Genomic DNA, 18,050 nt, shown 5'->3' on the forward strand with positions numbered 1-18,050 from the left:
AATACCTACCTGCCTAACTAGCGTCACCTGTGACACTAATACAGCGATCAGAAAAACGATCGCTTATTAGGCTGGGTTCACACTGGAGCGATGCGGGAACGCCACGAATGCGCGGCGGGTTCCCGCATCGCATGCCTCCCGGCGGCAGTTCACACTGCCCTATGCGAACTGCTGGGAGTGTCAGTGAAATGTTAATGACACCCCCAGATCAGTTCGCATATCGCAGTGCGATCTGCAAACTTGGATCGCATGGTGTGAACACCCATGCGATCCGATTCTGCTGCGGACCAAAAAAAGGGTCCCGTGCGAGTTTGCGGCGGGTGCGGCGGGTGCGACACGAATTCAGCCATACTATCTGTATAGCTGAACTCGAATCGCACAGAGATCGGATGTGATTTGCACTGCAGTGCGGTGCGAATCACATCCGTTCTCATAAACCGCTGCAATGTGAACCCAGCCTTAGTGACACTGGCGACGGGGGGTGATCACGGGGTTAAACCTTTATTGGGGGGGTTAGGGGGGTACCTTAGAACTAAAGGGGGCTAACCCTAACTGCCCTAACAGTTATTAGTCACAAATGACACCCGCCGGGTGATCAGGGGGTTAAACCTTTATTAGGTAATAAATGGCGGGTGCCCTGAAACTATAAAAAAATAACTAACCAACCAGCGTCACCTGTAACAGTTATATGGTGATCACTGGTGAAAGGGTTAACTAGGGGGCAATCAGGGGGCTTTATGCGGTAGTATATGGGGGTCCCTAGCGCTATAAAAAGCTGCGGCGAACCTAAATACCTACCTGCCTAACTAGCGTCACCTGTGACACTAATACGGCGATCAGAAAAATGATCGCTTATTAGGCTGGGTTCACACTGGAGCGATGCGGGAACGCCGCGAATCCGCGGCGGGTTCCCGCATCGCATGCCTCCAGGCGGCAGTTCACACTGCCCTATGCGAACTGCTGGGAGTGTCAGTGAAATGTTACTGACACCCCCAGATCAGTTCGCATATCGCAGTGCGATCTGCAAACTCGGATCGCATGGTGTGAACACCCATGCGATCCGATTCTGCTGCGGGCCAAAAAAAGGGTCCCGTGCGAATTTGCGGCGGGTGCGGCGGGTGTGGCGGGTGCGGCGGGTGCGGCGAATGGCTGAACTCGAATCGCACAGAGATCGGATGTGATTTGCACTGCAGTGCGGTGCGAATCACATTCGTTCTCATAAACCGCTGCAATGTGAACCCAGCCTTAGTGACACTGGCGACGGGGGGTGATCACGGGGTTAAACCTTTATTGGGGGGGTTAGGGGGGTACATTAGAACTAAAGGGGGCTAACCCTAACTGCCCTAACAGTTATTACAGTCACAAATGACACCAATGCAAAAAAAAAAAAAAAAAAAAAAAAAATGACATTGGTGTCACTGTGACTGGGGGGGCAGGGGTAATTGGGGGGGTGATCGGGGGGTAAAGGGGGGGTGTGAGTGTGCCTGGCATGTTCTACTGTGTGTGGGATGTGTTGGTGCAACTCACTGATCCGCTCTCCTCCGTGTCGGAACGAAAAATACCGACACGGAGGAGAGAATACATCACTTCCTCTCCTGTGTTTACATTACAGGAGAGGAAGTGATGTCACCGAGGATTTCCATTCGTCGGGAGCGATCGCGAGGGGGTGGCCATGAATGAATGGCCGTCCCCTCGTCCGGGATCGCTCCCGAACGAAAACCGACCGCCGCAGGCACCGGGCGGGGGCCCGATCGGGCCCCCGACCCGCGGGAGGCAAATCACGTACATGTACGTGCTTATGCCTGCCCGTGCCATTCTGCCGACGTACATCGGCGTGAGGCGGTCGGCAAGTGGTTAAAATATCTAATTGTGCTAGTAAGGGGTTCTATAAAAAGTTTTTTATTATGTTTGTTCCTTTTTGTCCCTTTAATCTGTTGGCAATTATTCATAGTCTTTTAAATAACAAGGAAAGAAAGATTATAGGAGCTGAATAACGTGTGTACTTAACAACTAGTTTTCTGCTACACTGACATTTAATGAGTAATTAGTATTTAACTCAAGGGGCCTTCAGGTTTATTAGTGCAAATCATAGTTAATGCCTGTTTAGTATTCGTATAAGGGCTTCATAAATTTCCGCGGTTAAAACTTTATAATATGTAATCACATAAATGCACGTCTGCATGTACTAGCCAGTTACAGAATAATCATAGAAGTCAGTGTATTCATGGGAAAGAAGCACATTGCAAGAAGAAAGAGAAAAATAGAATCATATTTGAAGATGAGTTATGGTAACTACAATACTACTGAGGGCTTTAATTAGTCGCGCTGTGTCAGTTTAAATGTATTTAACACCTGGCTGTTAAAAAGACTAAATTGATTAATTGTTTTTAAAGCAGTCATTTTATTGAATCCCCCTAGTGTGTGCTCCTTTCTTTGCAGAGATTAGACATTGATATAGATTTACAGCATCAACCCAGGGGACATCCTGTCCATCCGTGAGCAAAAAAGTCTTTAATAAATGGAATATATGAGGAAGGGGAAAAAAACTGTGTGCCACAATGCATATCAAGCAGCCAATTTGTCTGATTGTGGATGCCTCATTGCTTGATTTCTTGTTCTTTTATGTACAGCTCCTGCAGCAAGCCACCTCCTCCAGTAACCTGGGCGCATTTAGCGGCATTCAGCAAATGGCTGGTAAGTGGAGAAAAAAGCATTTCATTTTAGCCAATTATGCCCTATTTTCTACAGCTCTTAAGTTCTTTTGCACTAATGATGTTCTGTTAAAAAGGGACACCCCTCTGTTAAATTCTCAATTGAAACACTTGCTCTCTTAGAAATGGAAAATTGAACCAACTGCTCCGAGGTTGAACAAGTAGTTTATCCTGCATTAGTCACCCGCCATTTGTCCTAAGCAACCGATTGTAAAAGGCAGGATAGCTTTTAGTCCCCGCAGCTGCATCATATTCTAATAATGGTGATGACAAAACAACCGCAGGACCTCGGTTTAACTTCTATGGAAATTGCAATGTCCTGGCAACCAATTTAGTGACAACGCAGGCATTTTTACAGAAAAGCAATGAATGCTGGGAAGGAAAATGTTCTGACCTTCTTTGGCAAAATTCTAAAATTACAAGCATAGTGTCAATACAGGCTTAAAATACATTTTAAAACCCTGCAGAACAGTCTGGTAGCACAAGATGCCCAGACAACAAAATTACATGGTACATTTGATTTATTTTTTTCCTTCTTTCTCATCCCCCCCAAAATAAAATTATCATTTAGTTTAAAGAAAAATCAAAGCTTGACTTTATTTGAAAGGCTGTGCGTTGAAGAATTTCTCTGTAATGAGCTCTGCCTGTAGTAGCTGATGTGTAGTGATTAGTGAAAGGTCATTCCCACTGTGTGACCTTCCATGCTGATATTCTAAGTTAACATGGAGCTGTAGAAGGCAGGGCATGCAGTAAATCAGAGTCTGGATGCCCATTATGCCTGCCGTGAGAAACTGTGAGAAAGCTTTCTCTTTGTTTGATGCAAAAGCAAAACAATTTGGAGCATTAATGTGCCTGTATTTTATTTTAATCATGACCCCCACTGCATCAATGAATATGTAATCTGCACAAACAAGGACAAAATGTCCCTTTTTTCTTTCCTTTCTGGACTCTGACACACATGGCTCTCTGCTGTGTCCTGCCTACTTAATGTTATAAGATATACCTAGTCTTTTATATGTTTCCCAGGTGCCTTTGCCCTTGTAATTTTTCTTGAATGCTGTTCCTTTATATTTTTTACTTTGGGTAGCAATTTTATTCACATGCAATTTAGTTGCTACTGGCCCAAAATAGACCACAAAGCTTTTTAAACTTTAAACTTCATAAGTGATTGTGTGAGTAAAAAGGATACATAAGACATTTTTTTGAACTACAGAAATTATAAGAACTAGCAAAAAATAACATAAAAGAATTTAACATATTCAAAGAACAATTAACATTTACAAATGTATGTAGCTACCTATGCACAAAAAAAGATGGAACAGCTAGTAGGTAGGTTATAAAGGGTTAGGTTAGGGTTAGGAATGAGGTTAAGGGCTAAGATTATATTGAAGGACTCAAGTAATGGATGTTTAAATGTTAGGGTTGACTGTGGGATAAGTTAATGTTGGGGGTCAGAACATGTAAAGGGCTATTTTTTATTTTTCTTTAACATGTTGAAATCACTATGCCGAACACAACTAATGCCAGGATCTTGGCAATAATAGCTAATTTTACTAAAATTTAGATAAATATGGGTTTTTATTAAAGGACAGATCCAAATTACTGTATACAATGTGAACAGATATCATGGAGGATGGCACCGGGGACAGAGTTGCTTATCTGGCACGCTTATATACATCCCCAGTACAGCGACAGATCCATGTTCACTGTGCACTTCCTCCTCTAGGTCAAGCCACTGACAACACTCTGATCTATGTGCCAGAAGATTTCCCACAGATTCCGATAGGTAAATCATCTAACAGACAATATACAACTCAATGTCAAATACGTTTTTGCAAAAATGGCAATAACTAAATACAGGTCCTTATTTGTTGCTTGAAAAAGTTTGCTGGTGTCCACCAATATTAACAGTGGAACCCATAAAAAAAGTTGTGTGTTTGTTTTTCTAGTGCAGAATTATTGTGCTCCACTACCCACTCACCTCATTGGAGATGGAGTTAACTATACACTAGCAAAGCGTTTCTGGGGAGAACTTTAAACCTAAGCCTCAATGGCCCCAGCCTTAGATTTCCCATGAAGCTCTGCCAGCCTCCCCTGCAATTCCACAATCCAATGAATGTACTAGAATTGACCACAGAGGTGGTCTCATTGTGTTGAAATGGAATGAAATGTTTTGCTTGATAAGGGTTCCACATCTGGATGAATGTTTGTTGCTCATGACTTCCAGGAAAATAGTGAAGAGAGATATTAGTAAACGTAATAATAGCATGTAAAATATATTTAGCAGCTAATAAAATCACTCAGCCTACTTGATATTACATTTTATCTTGTAGAATGTTTTGAAAAAAATTATTTAGCTATGTCTGCTCTTGTGTTGATTTCACTGAACTGTAAGAAATAAGTAAATATTTAAGCTCCATCCACTGGCTAGTGGTTGTAATGTATCCTGGTTTTCCATCAATGTATGTAGTTCATCTACATTCCTTAAAGTCTTTTTAACCAGCTGTTCAAAACAAACAATTATCCTTGATGCAAGAAGACATTAGGTCTTCTCATGATGAGGCTCTTTAAGAGTGTATCTTAACCACTTGACATCTGGAAGGTTTCACCCCCTTTACGACAGGCCATTTTTTTTCTATTTAGCACTGTGCTACTTTAACTGGCTATTACACGATCATGCAACACTGTGCACAAATTTAAAATTGATATCATTTACACAAATAGAGCTTTCTCTTGGTGGTATTTGTTTACCACTGGGGTTTTTTTGTTGTATAAATGAAAAAAGAGCAACATTTTTGAAAAAAAATTCAAATTTTTGTTATAAAACATATCCAATAAAATCAAATTTTTTCATAAATTCAGGCCAAAATGTATTCTTGTCCTTGGTAAAAAGAAAAAAATCCCAATAGGTATGTATTAATTGGTTTGTGTGAAAGTTATAGCGTCCACAAACTATGGCATATATATTTGAAAATTGATCATTCCTGATGTACTGTAAATCTAATTTCTTAAGGGACTTAAAATGCCACAAGTACAAATACCCCCAATTGACCCATTTTTGGAAAGTAGGCTGAGGTATTTAGTAAGAGGCATGTGAGTTTTTTTAAGTTGTATTTTGTTTTGTCACAATTGTATAGAAAATGAAGAAATTAAAAACAATTTAATTTTTATTCATTTTTTTTTTACATACTGTCACCAGTGCAGTACAGCATTGGAGTACAGTGTCACCAAAATGACACTGTACTACTCTTGGGGGGGGGGATCAGGGATTTTTATTTTTTTACACTGTTATTGCTAATACAATGATGATTATTGTATAAGCAATAGTTTTAGCCATCATGAATTGGCTAACACTCATGAACAGCTTGCTTTTGGTTGTGATCTGTGATTGGCTACAGCTACAGGTACAGGTAGTTCACAGTTTATAAATCACAGATCACAACTGTAAGCAACTGTTTATGAATAGATATCCAGTACCGGGTTACTGGTAATTGTAATCCGCTGTGTCTGGTAGACACAGCAGTCACAGGAGCAGAGTGCAGCACGCCCCAAACCCGGAACACGCTGGATGACATACCTGATGTAGCCTGTCTGTGATGCCCACATGCATTAAATGCAGGCGGTCTAGAAGCAGTTAATGTTCACCCCATGTCATTTCCAAATACATCAGGTGAAACACAACTCCCAGAACTGGAAACAAGAGAAAGCCTTTCTAAATGTGTTTTTTTTTCACAACAGAGTGATCCCGTTAACATAACATCATAATGTCACCTTAGGCTAGATTTTATACACATAACAAGATAGCTATTCAAGAAAAATAAAGCCTCTCCTTTGTATAAAGAGCACATAAAGGTTACAATAAACAGCTGTATCAGAGGAAATATATATTTTTACATAATAAAATATATATAGATAATTTAGTAGTTTATTTTACCAAATTTGCATGACTCATTGAGCTTGATTTACTAAAATGGGAGATTGCAAAATCTGGTGAAGTTCTGCATGGTAGCCAATCAGCTTCTAACTTTAGTTTGTTCAAATAAGCTTTGATGGAAAAACACCTGGAAGCTGCTTTTTGCACTCTGCAGTTTTAGTAAATCAACCCCATTGTGTTGGTGAAGCTAAATAAATATATACTGTAGGTCACACTTGATGTTCGCACTCTACTGCCAGTAGCATGAGCACAGCTTTTTCTGCGAAAAAAGCGCCACTACACTGTAATATAGTTTTAATATTAATGTTTTACATTTATTATTTGCATACTTTGAATCGATAGTCCTACCACCAGTATATGCAAAAGTATAACACTTTAATGGTCACAGTTTTACAAGTGCACTACAGCTAATATCTAGCTATCCAGGGTAAGAGGATGCTTGTTTAAATGTGCATGACTGTTCTCTAATGGGAGTTTCCAGTTGGAAGCGAGAGTTTATCACTTGAGGGTTTCTCATCTGTGCGTTTTATTGTTTTCTAGATTCTAACTTCAGTTCCAATAAGACTTTCAATATTTTTACTGGTACAAGTTTCTCCCCACAGATATTCTGTGATCAGTTGGTACAGCAACTCATTATTACACTGGTATCTTTGAGTAATCTAAACCTGCTGCCTGACAATATAAATTGGCCTGGAGTTGTAAAGATCACTGAATTATTTTCTCATCTTAACACCTGCTGGCTGTTGGTATTTTTTTTCTATTTTTTTCCATATTTGTTTTTATATAGTATATGAGTAAAGACAGACCACATGGCTCAAGAATGAATAAAGCTTATTTAAAATGTTTCCTGTGGCCATAACAGGATACAACCAAAAAGGAATAGTTAACATTCTTCATATATTACCTGCATTTTATGTACAGTAATATGTAAATCAAATGGATCACATTCCAATATTTTACTCTATCCTTCTATGATTTTCAAATAGTGGGGTCGATTTGCTATAGGCTGTTCACTTCGCAAAGTGGATGTTCACATTGCAATGGGTATGTTCGCTTACTATTATTATTATACAGGATTTATATAGCGCCAAAAGTTTGCACAACGCTTTACAACATTAGAGATTAGCTTTCTAAATATGGTAAATATGTGTTCACTTTAAATAAACACATGCAAAGGAAACCAAAAAGAAATCTTGCACATGATTGGATGATTGAAGTAAACACAGCTTCATCTGATTCACTAGGCTAAATGAGCACACACTTCAAGTCAGCATGTACTTTGCAAAATAACCATGCTCTATTCCTATATTATTAGTAAATCGACCCCATTGCATTCCTTGTTCTTACTACAATTTCCAGTTCTTCTTACAGTTCAGATTCCTGGCTGATATAAGTGTCTGCATTCACTTACAAACACAGAACTTTGTATTCACTAGGGAGATGTTCCATCTAAAATAATAGTAAATTTGTAGGCTCTGCCTTTTTTCCCATTCCATCAGCATCAGCTTTCATTAGAATTTTTACCTATCCTCTCATTATTTAGCATCTGCTGATTAAATGTGAACGCTTATAATTATGAATAAACCATAAAAAAGGGCCAGCACAGCAGATATGTCTCAATCTTTAATGTGAATCCATCAGCCAAAAGTCCAAAAGTGAAAGTCCTACCTAAGAGCAATAGAACAAGGTATCTGCTGTTGCCTTTTGTTTCATTTTATTCATATGAACTTGAATTCACTGACCTCTAGGTTCATCTCTGTTAACCTGTCCACAACCTGTCCAGTAAAAAGAACTTGTGGGAAAATTAACACATCTCTTAAGTTTGATAACACAGCACTCTACATGTTCACAGCAACAGTAGTTTCATAACTTTACCCTTTTTTTAGGGAAAATATGCTGTATCAAAACTGTGGTTATGCTTTTCCTCAGCCTCAGTACATTTTAATATATTATAATATTATTCATATTATATATATATATATATATATATATATATATATATATATATATATATATATATATATATATATATGTATATATATATATATATATTCTAATGCTATTCCTTGGTGGAATTCTGACACCATGTCTTTCCACAGATGTACACATAAACCAACACGCAGGCTGTTTCCCGATGAAGTGGGTGTTGTCCTGCAAAATGTATAGAGATTTTTTTATATACAGTATCTCACAAAAGTGAGTACACCCCTCACATTTTTGTAAATTGTTTTTGTCAATTTTTTTTGTCAATTTTTTTATATCTTTTCATGTAACAACACTGAAGAAATGACACTATGCTACAATTTAGTGAGTACAACAGCTTGTATAACAGTGTACATTTGCTGTCCCCTCAAAATAACTCAACACACACCCATTAATGTCTAAACCACTGGCAATAAAAGTAAGTACATCCCTAAGTGAAAATGTCTAAATTGGGCCCAATTGGCCATTTTCCCTCCCTGGCGTCATGTGACTCGTTACTGTTACAAGGTCTCAGGTGTGAATGGGGAGCAGGTGTGTTAAATTTGGTGTTATCACTCTCAATCTCTCATACTGGTCACTGGAAGTTCAACATGGCCCCTCATGGTAAAGAACCCTCTTAGGATCTGAAAAAAAAAGAATTGTTGCTCTACATAAAGATGGCCTAGGCTATAAGAATATTACCATGACCCAGAAACTGAGCTGCAGCTTGGTGGTCAAGACCATACAGTGGTTTAACAGGACAGGCTCCACTCACAACAGGCCTAGCCATGGTCAACCAAAGAAGTTGAGTGTGCGTGCTCAGTGTCATATCCAGAGGTTGTCTTTGGGAAATAGAGGTATGAGTGTTGCCAGCATTGCTTCAGTGGTTGAAGGGGTGGGGGGTCTACCTGTCGGTGCTCAGACCATACGCCACACACACTGCATCAATTTGGTCTGCATGGCTGTCATCCCAGAAAGAAGACTCTTCTAAAGATGATGCACAAGAAAGCTCGCAAACAGTTTGCTGAAGACAAGCAGACTAAGGACATGGATTACTGGAACCATGTCCTGTGGTCTGATGAGACCAAAATAAACTTAGTTGGCTCAGGTGGTATCAAGCATGTGTCGCAGCATCCAGGTGAGGAGTACAAAGACAAGTGTGTCTTGTCTACAGTCAAGCATAGCGGTGGGAGTGTCATGGTCTGGGGCTGCATGAGTGCTGCCAGCACTGGAGAACTGAATTTCATTGAAGAAACAATGAATGCCAACATGTAGGGTGACATATTGAAGCAGAACATGATCCCCTGTATTCAGTTTTGTTGCCAGCGATTTAGACATTAATGGCTGTGTGTTGAGTTATTTTGAGGGGACAGCAAATTTACGCTGTTATACAAGCTGAACATGCACTACTTTACAATGTAGCAAGGTGCTATTTCTTCAGTGTTGTCACATGAAAAGATCTATTAAAATATTTACAAAAATGTGAGGGGTGTACTAACTGTTGGTTGTACCATTTTACTTGAGCACCACTAAAAGTCCCATGGACATATTGTATATCTTTGTATTCTACTTATTTTCATTAACTAGCAATCAAAACCCACAAACTATATTTTGAAATTGGGGCCCTGCAGTGAATTAATTCGCCTTAACACTGATAATTAAATTTCATATCTTCAATTCTCTAGACCTGTATTAACATTGGTAGCTCATCATAGTATTGATATGTTTGGCCCATGATTAGCCTTTCAGTTAATACCTTATGCCCCATACACACAATCGGAAATTCCGCCAGCAAAAGTCCAAGAGAGCTTTTGGTCGGAAAATGCGATCGTGTGTATGCTCCATTGGACTTTTGCTGGAAAAATTTGGGGCAACAAAGTATTGAGAGCAGGTTCTCAATTTTTCAGACAGAAAAAGTTCTGATCGGAAATTCCGATCGTCTGTACAAATTCTGATGCGCAAAATTCCTACATATGCTCTGATACCAATTTGACGCATGCTCGGAAGCATTGAACTTAATTTTCTCGGCTCATCGTAGTGTTGTACATCACCACTTTCTTGACGGTCGAAAGTTCATAGAACTTTTGTGTGACCGTGTGTATGCAAGACAGCTTGAGTAGAATCCCGTTGGAATTTCATCGGAAAAACCATCAGAGCTTTTTCCGACCAAAATTCCGATCATGTGTACGTGACATTAGAATCTTTTTTTGCTAAGTCTCCTTTTCTCTTGGAAGCTAAAGACATCAAATCGTTTTTACAATTAGTTCAAAATAAAACTGACTCTTGGAAATATCTGTTGCTCAATGTATTTCAATAGATCAATTTTATTAAAATATAGAGCTGCACAAACTCTTAAAAATCTCAATAGCCTAATTACAAAACTGCCAAGCCAATTAATACGGAATGAGTTAAGATGTCAATGCCTGGTTGTAAACTTTGAAAATGAATTTCTTCACAATGCTTATAGATGTATTATATTGTGAGGGCATGTTTTTAATGCATGTTCAGAATATTTTAATGGTTTGTGTACATGTTCTAAGCACAAGTTTACAATTATTTAAAAATATACCAACTCTCCTTGTCTGACTGTCTATGGTGGCATTATGCTACCAGTTTCAGAGCAACCAGCTTGCATCAAAAATGTATTATTTTGTATCATTGAGGAAGCAAAGTTACTGAATGGTGACAAAAAAAATTGCCCACAAATGCCTTTCTTTGGACACCCCTAAACAAATTTGATTTTTTTTTATCACATTGATGATAATATGGTCTTATAATGATGTTCACAAAGTTTATATTCAAAATAAACATTGTCTCTATAATAAACATTCTCAGTCTTTTAGCCTTTGCAGTAATAACTGACATGGTAAACCCTCAAATCCTATTCAGCATTCTATATTTTGAAATACCAACATGGTGGATTTTTGCATCATATTTAAGTCACTTTTTAAAATGTAGAAACAAACTATCTATGCATTGAACATAAAAATATAAAAATAGTACATTCCATGAAATTGCACCTGTGCCAGGGTTATGGACATTAAATCAATTACATATTCTTTTCATGTGGTAAAATGGCTTTTTAGAGTGGTTGCACCCTTACATATAACTACTTAAGTGACTATCTTAAGGCGATATACAGAGATTAGACAAATCCTCCTACATATGTTACATCTGTTTATCTACAGGTCTTCCCTACATCCTTCTAAAACACTCAGATAAAGGTTATTTCTCAGCAGTAGAAGGAAGGGGTGGGGATGTGACATCACACACAATGCACAACTAGAGCACAGAGCTTAGTGAAATCTGAAAACCAAGTGGAGGGCATGGGCACACCCCCTTTACACTGAAACATAGGGAAGTATACACAGCTGAGGCTGTTGGGTAAGCAGCTGTGTGTTTGGGGGGGGGGGGGGGGGCGGGGGGTAAGCCATGTCCTGCAATGCTGTTGTGTCAGCATAGACTATTATCAGTGACTCATACAGATAGCAGGAGAGAGAAATCACACTTGGTGCTTTGTTTCACACAGGATTTATTAAGTTTATATACAGTATATACATGAACACTTCAAGAGAAGACGTGTGATAAAGGCAATGAAACAGAGGCAAGGACCATAAGCAAAAGGAGCATTTATAGAAATAATGAACCCCTGAGGCTCTACAACCTTGTCAATTAAAATGTACACCTCTCATGTAGGGAGGGGGAGTGCCCCTCAGTGCATGAGGGAAGTATAAAAGTGGAGAAGGGTGGGGTGTAGGGAGGCAAGGTTGGGTATAGGTAGTGGGAGAATGGTCGAGGAGGGAGAAAAGAGCTGAGTGAACTTTCCTAAGTGGGAGGAAAAGGAGGAGGGGCAATCAGGAGTAGAAAGCAATCCCGTGCGGAGCACAAGCTAAGCCTAATGATAGCAGGCTGCAGGAATGATCGCACCGAGGGTACCATCTATATTCAGACAATCATTGTAGGTTATCCATGGATGACACTTGGTGCTTTGAACTGAGGCTAGTAAAGACTATAAAAAGGCTCTGCTTTCCTTATTTTTCATGTTAGAGTCTATACAATGTTTTGGTTTTTCATCAAAGAACTATTAAATTTAATTGTAGAGCAATGTAACATTTATGCCACTAATCCAAAATCCAGGTATGCTAGCCCCTTTCAGAATAAATTGGCCTGACTCTAATCATTTTGGTCCACACACTCAATGTACCACATGCTTATATTCTTCAGTCATGCCCAGGATTCAATAACAAATCATGATGAATTTTTTTACATTTTAGTAATAATTGTCTGTTCAGAAGTGAACCAGCATATACACACCCCAAAATTAGGCTGCTCATCACTTTCTTCAAAAAAAAAAAATAGAAATTAATACATCCCAGAAAAATGTCTGTATTGATTTGTCCCTCACCCACTTCAAAGGCAGGCTTTGTTATCAGTCCAGCTGGTCAGTGCTGTTAGCTGGCCCTATGAATAAAGAATCCCACCACCATTCTATAATAGCATAAAAACACCACTTCCGCCTTGTGCAGAAAAGCATAAAAATGTATTGATAAAAAGTAATCAAATGCACTCACATGCAGTCAGATTCATCAGTTTCTTTCAACCAAATGCATTTTAAAGGATAGAAAACCTTCTTCATCAGGGATAGCAATCCTGTTTTAAAGGAGTTGTAAACCCTCAAGGTTTTTCACCTTAATGCATTCTATGCAAAAACCTCCTATGCTGCATCTGCCCCCCAAAGCCCCACTTTTATTTACCTGAACCCTGTCTTTCCAGCTCCAACCGGTGTCTTAGGTCCTGATTTGATAGATTGATAGCAGCACAGTCATTGGCTCCCGCTGCTGTCAATCAAATCCAATGACGTGGGGATCGGGGCCGAGTCCTGCTGTCTGTGTGTGCCCGCACGAGTGCCCAGAGGGGGAGTGGCTCTCCAACGGGGCACTCAGGAACAGGAGGAGCCAGAAGTGCCAATGAGGAACCCCAGAAGAGGAAGATTGGAGCCACTCTGTGCAAAACCAACTGCACAAAGGAGTTTTTTTTGAACCTTTAGTTACCCTTTAAGTCTTCAGACTATGGATGTGTGAGTTGTATTGCTATGTATGATTACTTGCAGCTGGAGGACCTCGTACTGCAGGAGTGTGAGTATGAACTACAGTTTAAACTGTAGTGGAGCAGCATCAACCGTATCTTTTATATTGGGGGATTATAGAGGGGTTATTTATGACTAGATGATTAAATGAAATTATAATGATCTAGCAAGTCAAAGATTAAGATACTAGTTCAAAAACATGTTCATCTATTTATTTCAATTGGCCGGCTGCAATTGATATATCATTTTTAAATTTGCAGGAACACCTTTCTATATTACCAAGAAATCATAACAGCCCTAATTTACAAGGAGGAGTCTGCTCCTGAAAGGCATCAATCTAATGCAGTCAGTATGCTTCGTGAAAGACACTTCCCAGATGTTATCCCTTCAACTCAAATAGACAGGGTAACCTCCAAAAATGCCACATATGCAGAGATGGATCCAAATATGGAATAATAGGATTTTACCTGTGAAATCCTTTTTTTGGAGTACATCATGGGACACAAAGCCTTAAGTAATAACTTAATAGGTTATAGTAATAACTTAATGGGTTATAGGCCACCTTCAGGGAATGAACACTGGTATATCCAATCCAGGAATTTCACTCCCTATATAACACCTCCTCCTTCCAGGAGCACATCAGTTTTTGTAGCAGAGCAATATACTTTAATCCCAAAAGAGGGGAGGGACCTCTGTGTTCCATGATGTACTCCACGAAAAGGATTTTACAGGTGAGCTGTTATAAAAATCCTATTTTCTTTATCATACATCATGGGACACAGAGCCTTAAGTAATAACTTAATGTGAAGTCCCATAGCAATGCCACTTGAAGAAAGGGAGACACAACAACACAGACTTGAGAACCTATACTGCTGCCTGCAGCACACTGCGTCCGAAGGAGATATCCTCATACCTCCTTACATCCACTCGATAACATTTTATGACTGCATGCATTATGTGCATTGAAGACCAAGTTGTGGCCTTACAGATCTGAGCCATGGAGGCCCGGTGACACACTGCCCAAGAAGCACTAACCGCCCCGCCTTAACTGGAAAAGGGGGAATCTTACCACTTAATATATAGGTTTTAATTATAACTTGCCAAATCCACTTAGTAACAGTTGGATTTTTATGCTGCCTGTCCTTTCTTAGGACCCTCTGGCAGAATAAATAAGACATCAGTCTTCCGAAAAAAAGATGGCAATATCTTTGTTCAGGTGAAAACTTGAAACCACCTTTGGCAAAAAGTCTGGATGAGGGCGTAACACCACCCTGTCCTCATGAATAATCAAATATGGCTCTTTACAAGAAAGAGCAGCTAATTCAGAAACCCTCCTTGATGAGGATATAACAATCAAAAATGCCAACTTCCTTGTCAGAAGGACTAGGGGAATATGTTGTAACGGTTCAAATGGCTGTTTTTGTAACACAGACAAAACTAAGTTTAAGTCCCAAGGGTTCAAGGGAGGTTTGACTGGCGGATTATGCAGCATCACCCCTTACATAAAACACCGGACTAAAGAATGTGTAGCAAGCAGTCATTGAAATAACGCCAATAAAGCTGAGACTTGGCCTTTAATAGTGCTCACGGCCAATTGCATTTCTACCCCTAAGGCAAGAATTATGCCTATGATATATCTCAGAGGTTGCCAACCCTTGGATTCACACCAGGAAACATAAGCCCTCCAGACCCTATCATATATAGTTTTGGAAGCTGGCTTCTTTGCATTAATCAGGGTAGAGATAACTGACCCAGAAAGCCCACGTTTCTTCAGAACATGGGTCTCAATAGCCAACCTGTTAAATGTAGAGACCATAAGATAGGATGGAATATCGGTTCTGAGTAGATCTGGCCATAGTGGGAAGGACCATAGACCCTCCACTGCCATCTTTATGATTTCTGCATACCATGACCTTCTGGGCCATGCTGGTGCTACCAGAATTACCAGCTTTCTTTCAAGCTTGCATCCTGCAAAGAAGTCGAGGCAGCAACTGAATAGGGGGAAATGCATAGATCAGTGAGAGCTGATCCCACGAGGTCACCAACACATTTGTTCTGCATGCGAGGGGATCCCTTGTTCTGGCCATAAAGTTGATTAACTTTATGTTGAACCTGGACGCTAGAAGATCTACATCCCGAGTCCCCCATTTTTGGCAAACAGCCCAAAATATGTCGGGGTGAAGTGGTATTAAGGAAGATTTCTCTAGGTTGAGTATCCACTACTTTCCAGGTAACTGGTTTTAATGCATACGCTTTGCTCCAAACAAGCCATTGACTGGTCTATTAGCAAGAAATTGTCTAGGTACGCCATGACTGTTATGCCCTGTGCCCTTAACCTGGCTAGAGGTGGGGTCAGCACTTATGTGAACACCTGGGGTGCTAAAGCTACTGTTCTAACTCGAACCGCAGAAACCTTTGGTGAGAGGGGAACTATAGGAACATGCAGATATGCATCCCTGATGTCGATAGATGCAAGGAGTTCTCCTCCTAGAAGGATAAAAACGACAGAACTGATCAACTCCATGCAAAAGGAAATCTTCAGGAACTGATTTCGATTTTTTAGATCTAGAATGGGTCTGACATCTCCATTTGGTTTTGGTACCATAAAAAGATTTGAATAAAACCCCAAACCTTACTCTTTTGTGGGGATCTGTATGATCACCCCTTGAGATATTAATCAATCTAGTGCCTGAAACAGAGATTGTCTTTTCACTGGATCTTATTTGGAGCACTTGACCTCAGGAAATGAGAAGGCGGAAAGTCCCGAAATTCCACCTTGTACCCCAGCATTACCGTTCAGATGACCCAACTGTCCTGAATTTCCTCTGCCAGACTTCTGAAAACTGCAAAAGTCTTCCCCCCACCTTGGTGAGGGGGGTTGCCTCTTCATGATTAAGCTATAAGATTCTGCTTTGCAGGTTTCCGGCCCCAGGACTTCTTTTGAGTCTGGGCTTGATCCTGAGGTTTTCCCCTAGAGCAGTGAAGGCAAACCTTGGCACCCCAGATGTTTTGGAACTACATTTCCCATGATGCTCATGCACTCTGCAGTGTAGTTGAGCATCATGGGAAATGTAGTTCCAAAACATCTGGGGTGCCAAGGTTCGCCATCACTGCCCTAGAGTCTTACAGCGGAGGCCATCGCCACTGCCTAGAGGCGAAAGCACCTGGCACAGGGGAAAGAGCCGTTTAAATTAATGGCATTTATACTTTCTTTTGACTGGAGTACTTTTCGGACAAATGCATTTTTTAACGAAAAATCTAATAAATAAAAACAAATTTCTGGAGTAACTAAATAAATGTATTTTTCGGATGAAAACAAAATTCCAAAACAAAATATTTCAGTGTGCACATGTCTAGTGGAGATGGGTGTTGCTGCTTGTTATTAACAGGTCGTGGTTCTTGAGATCACCCCATCATGAAGTGAGCAAGCTGGGGTCCAGTAGCAGATATAGCAGGTAGGGATCAAGTAGAAGCATAGCCAGTGAACAAGCCAAAAGTCAGTAACAAGTGGTTGCAGATTGGGATCAAGCAGGAGCACAGTCGGGGAACAAGCCAAAGGTCAAAAATGAATGGTAGTGGCGATAAGGACAGCTGCAGGTACGCAAAGTGCAAGATATTGGCTGGAGGGAGCATAGTCATATGGCAAACAGGAAGTGCAGAGGCATGGCTTTAATCAGGAAGATCATAGGATGAGCAAAGAATTCAATATTCATCAGAAACCGGAGGGAAGGTGAGATTGTCCTAAGGGATCAGACAGGGATCTGTCCGGAATCTCAGATGGCACAGCAAGAACAGCCGCAACTAGACACACAGAGATCGCAGGTTCATATCCAAGCCCTGGCACATAATTTGTTAAAATGACAATGTTTCAAAAAAACATGGATGATAGCATGAACCAATTGAAGGTAGAAATCCAAGGGTAAAAATGTTAGGTTTGGTATTGTGTGTGACTGGCACTGCTGTTTCCCCTTTCCTATTTAAAGCTGCCTCAAAGGAATGTTCATCCAGGTGTGAATAGACTACCTAATTTTGATCTGAGGAGTTAGGCCTCCAATGTTGGTGTCTGTACTTTTACAAAGCAGCTACTTTGTCTCCATAGCATAAGGGTCTGTATGCTCCTAGGCATGTTTACTACATAAACCAACATGCTTTGTTTGTGTCTGTGCCATTTATTTTGTGTTTTGTGTATTAAAAACTGGTGAATACAATGTTTTAGAAAACAGAAACCAACTCCTATGAATGCAGGCTCTAGCCTGCCCCCCCCCCCCCCTCATCTCCCCTACTGTTGACCCATTAATATAATATGTGACCTCACCAAACAGTAGTAAGGTTCAATACATGCAAGGGGGAAGGACCA

At 40.1% G+C, this 18,050-nt stretch overlaps 1 protein-coding gene across 36 annotated transcripts in view; it reads left to right on the top strand.

Moving 5' to 3' along the window:
- CELF2 (CUGBP Elav-like family member 2) overlaps positions 1-18,050 on the top strand; it is a 683,959-nt gene that overhangs the window by 601,740 nt on the left and 64,169 nt on the right. For 19 of the 36 annotated variants that reach the window (XM_077472885.1, XM_077472887.1, XM_077472889.1 and 16 more), the window contains 2 exons: positions 2,631-2,694; positions 4,438-4,497. In XM_077472885.1, coding sequence (XP_077329011.1) covers positions 2,631-2,694; positions 4,438-4,497 — 124 coding nt within the window. The remainder of the gene's footprint in view (positions 1-2,630; positions 2,695-4,437; positions 4,498-18,050) is intronic. The other 17 variants (XM_077472892.1, XM_077472895.1, XM_077472905.1 and 14 more) reach the window with 1 other exon arrangement.

The sequence above is a fragment of the Lithobates pipiens genome, unplaced genomic scaffold (genome assembly GCF_037356315.1).
Source record: "Lithobates pipiens isolate NorthernLeopardFrog02 unplaced genomic scaffold, aLitPip1_a1.2 Scaffold_8, whole genome shotgun sequence".
Classification (NCBI taxonomy): domain Eukaryota; kingdom Metazoa; phylum Chordata; class Amphibia; order Anura; family Ranidae; genus Lithobates; species Lithobates pipiens.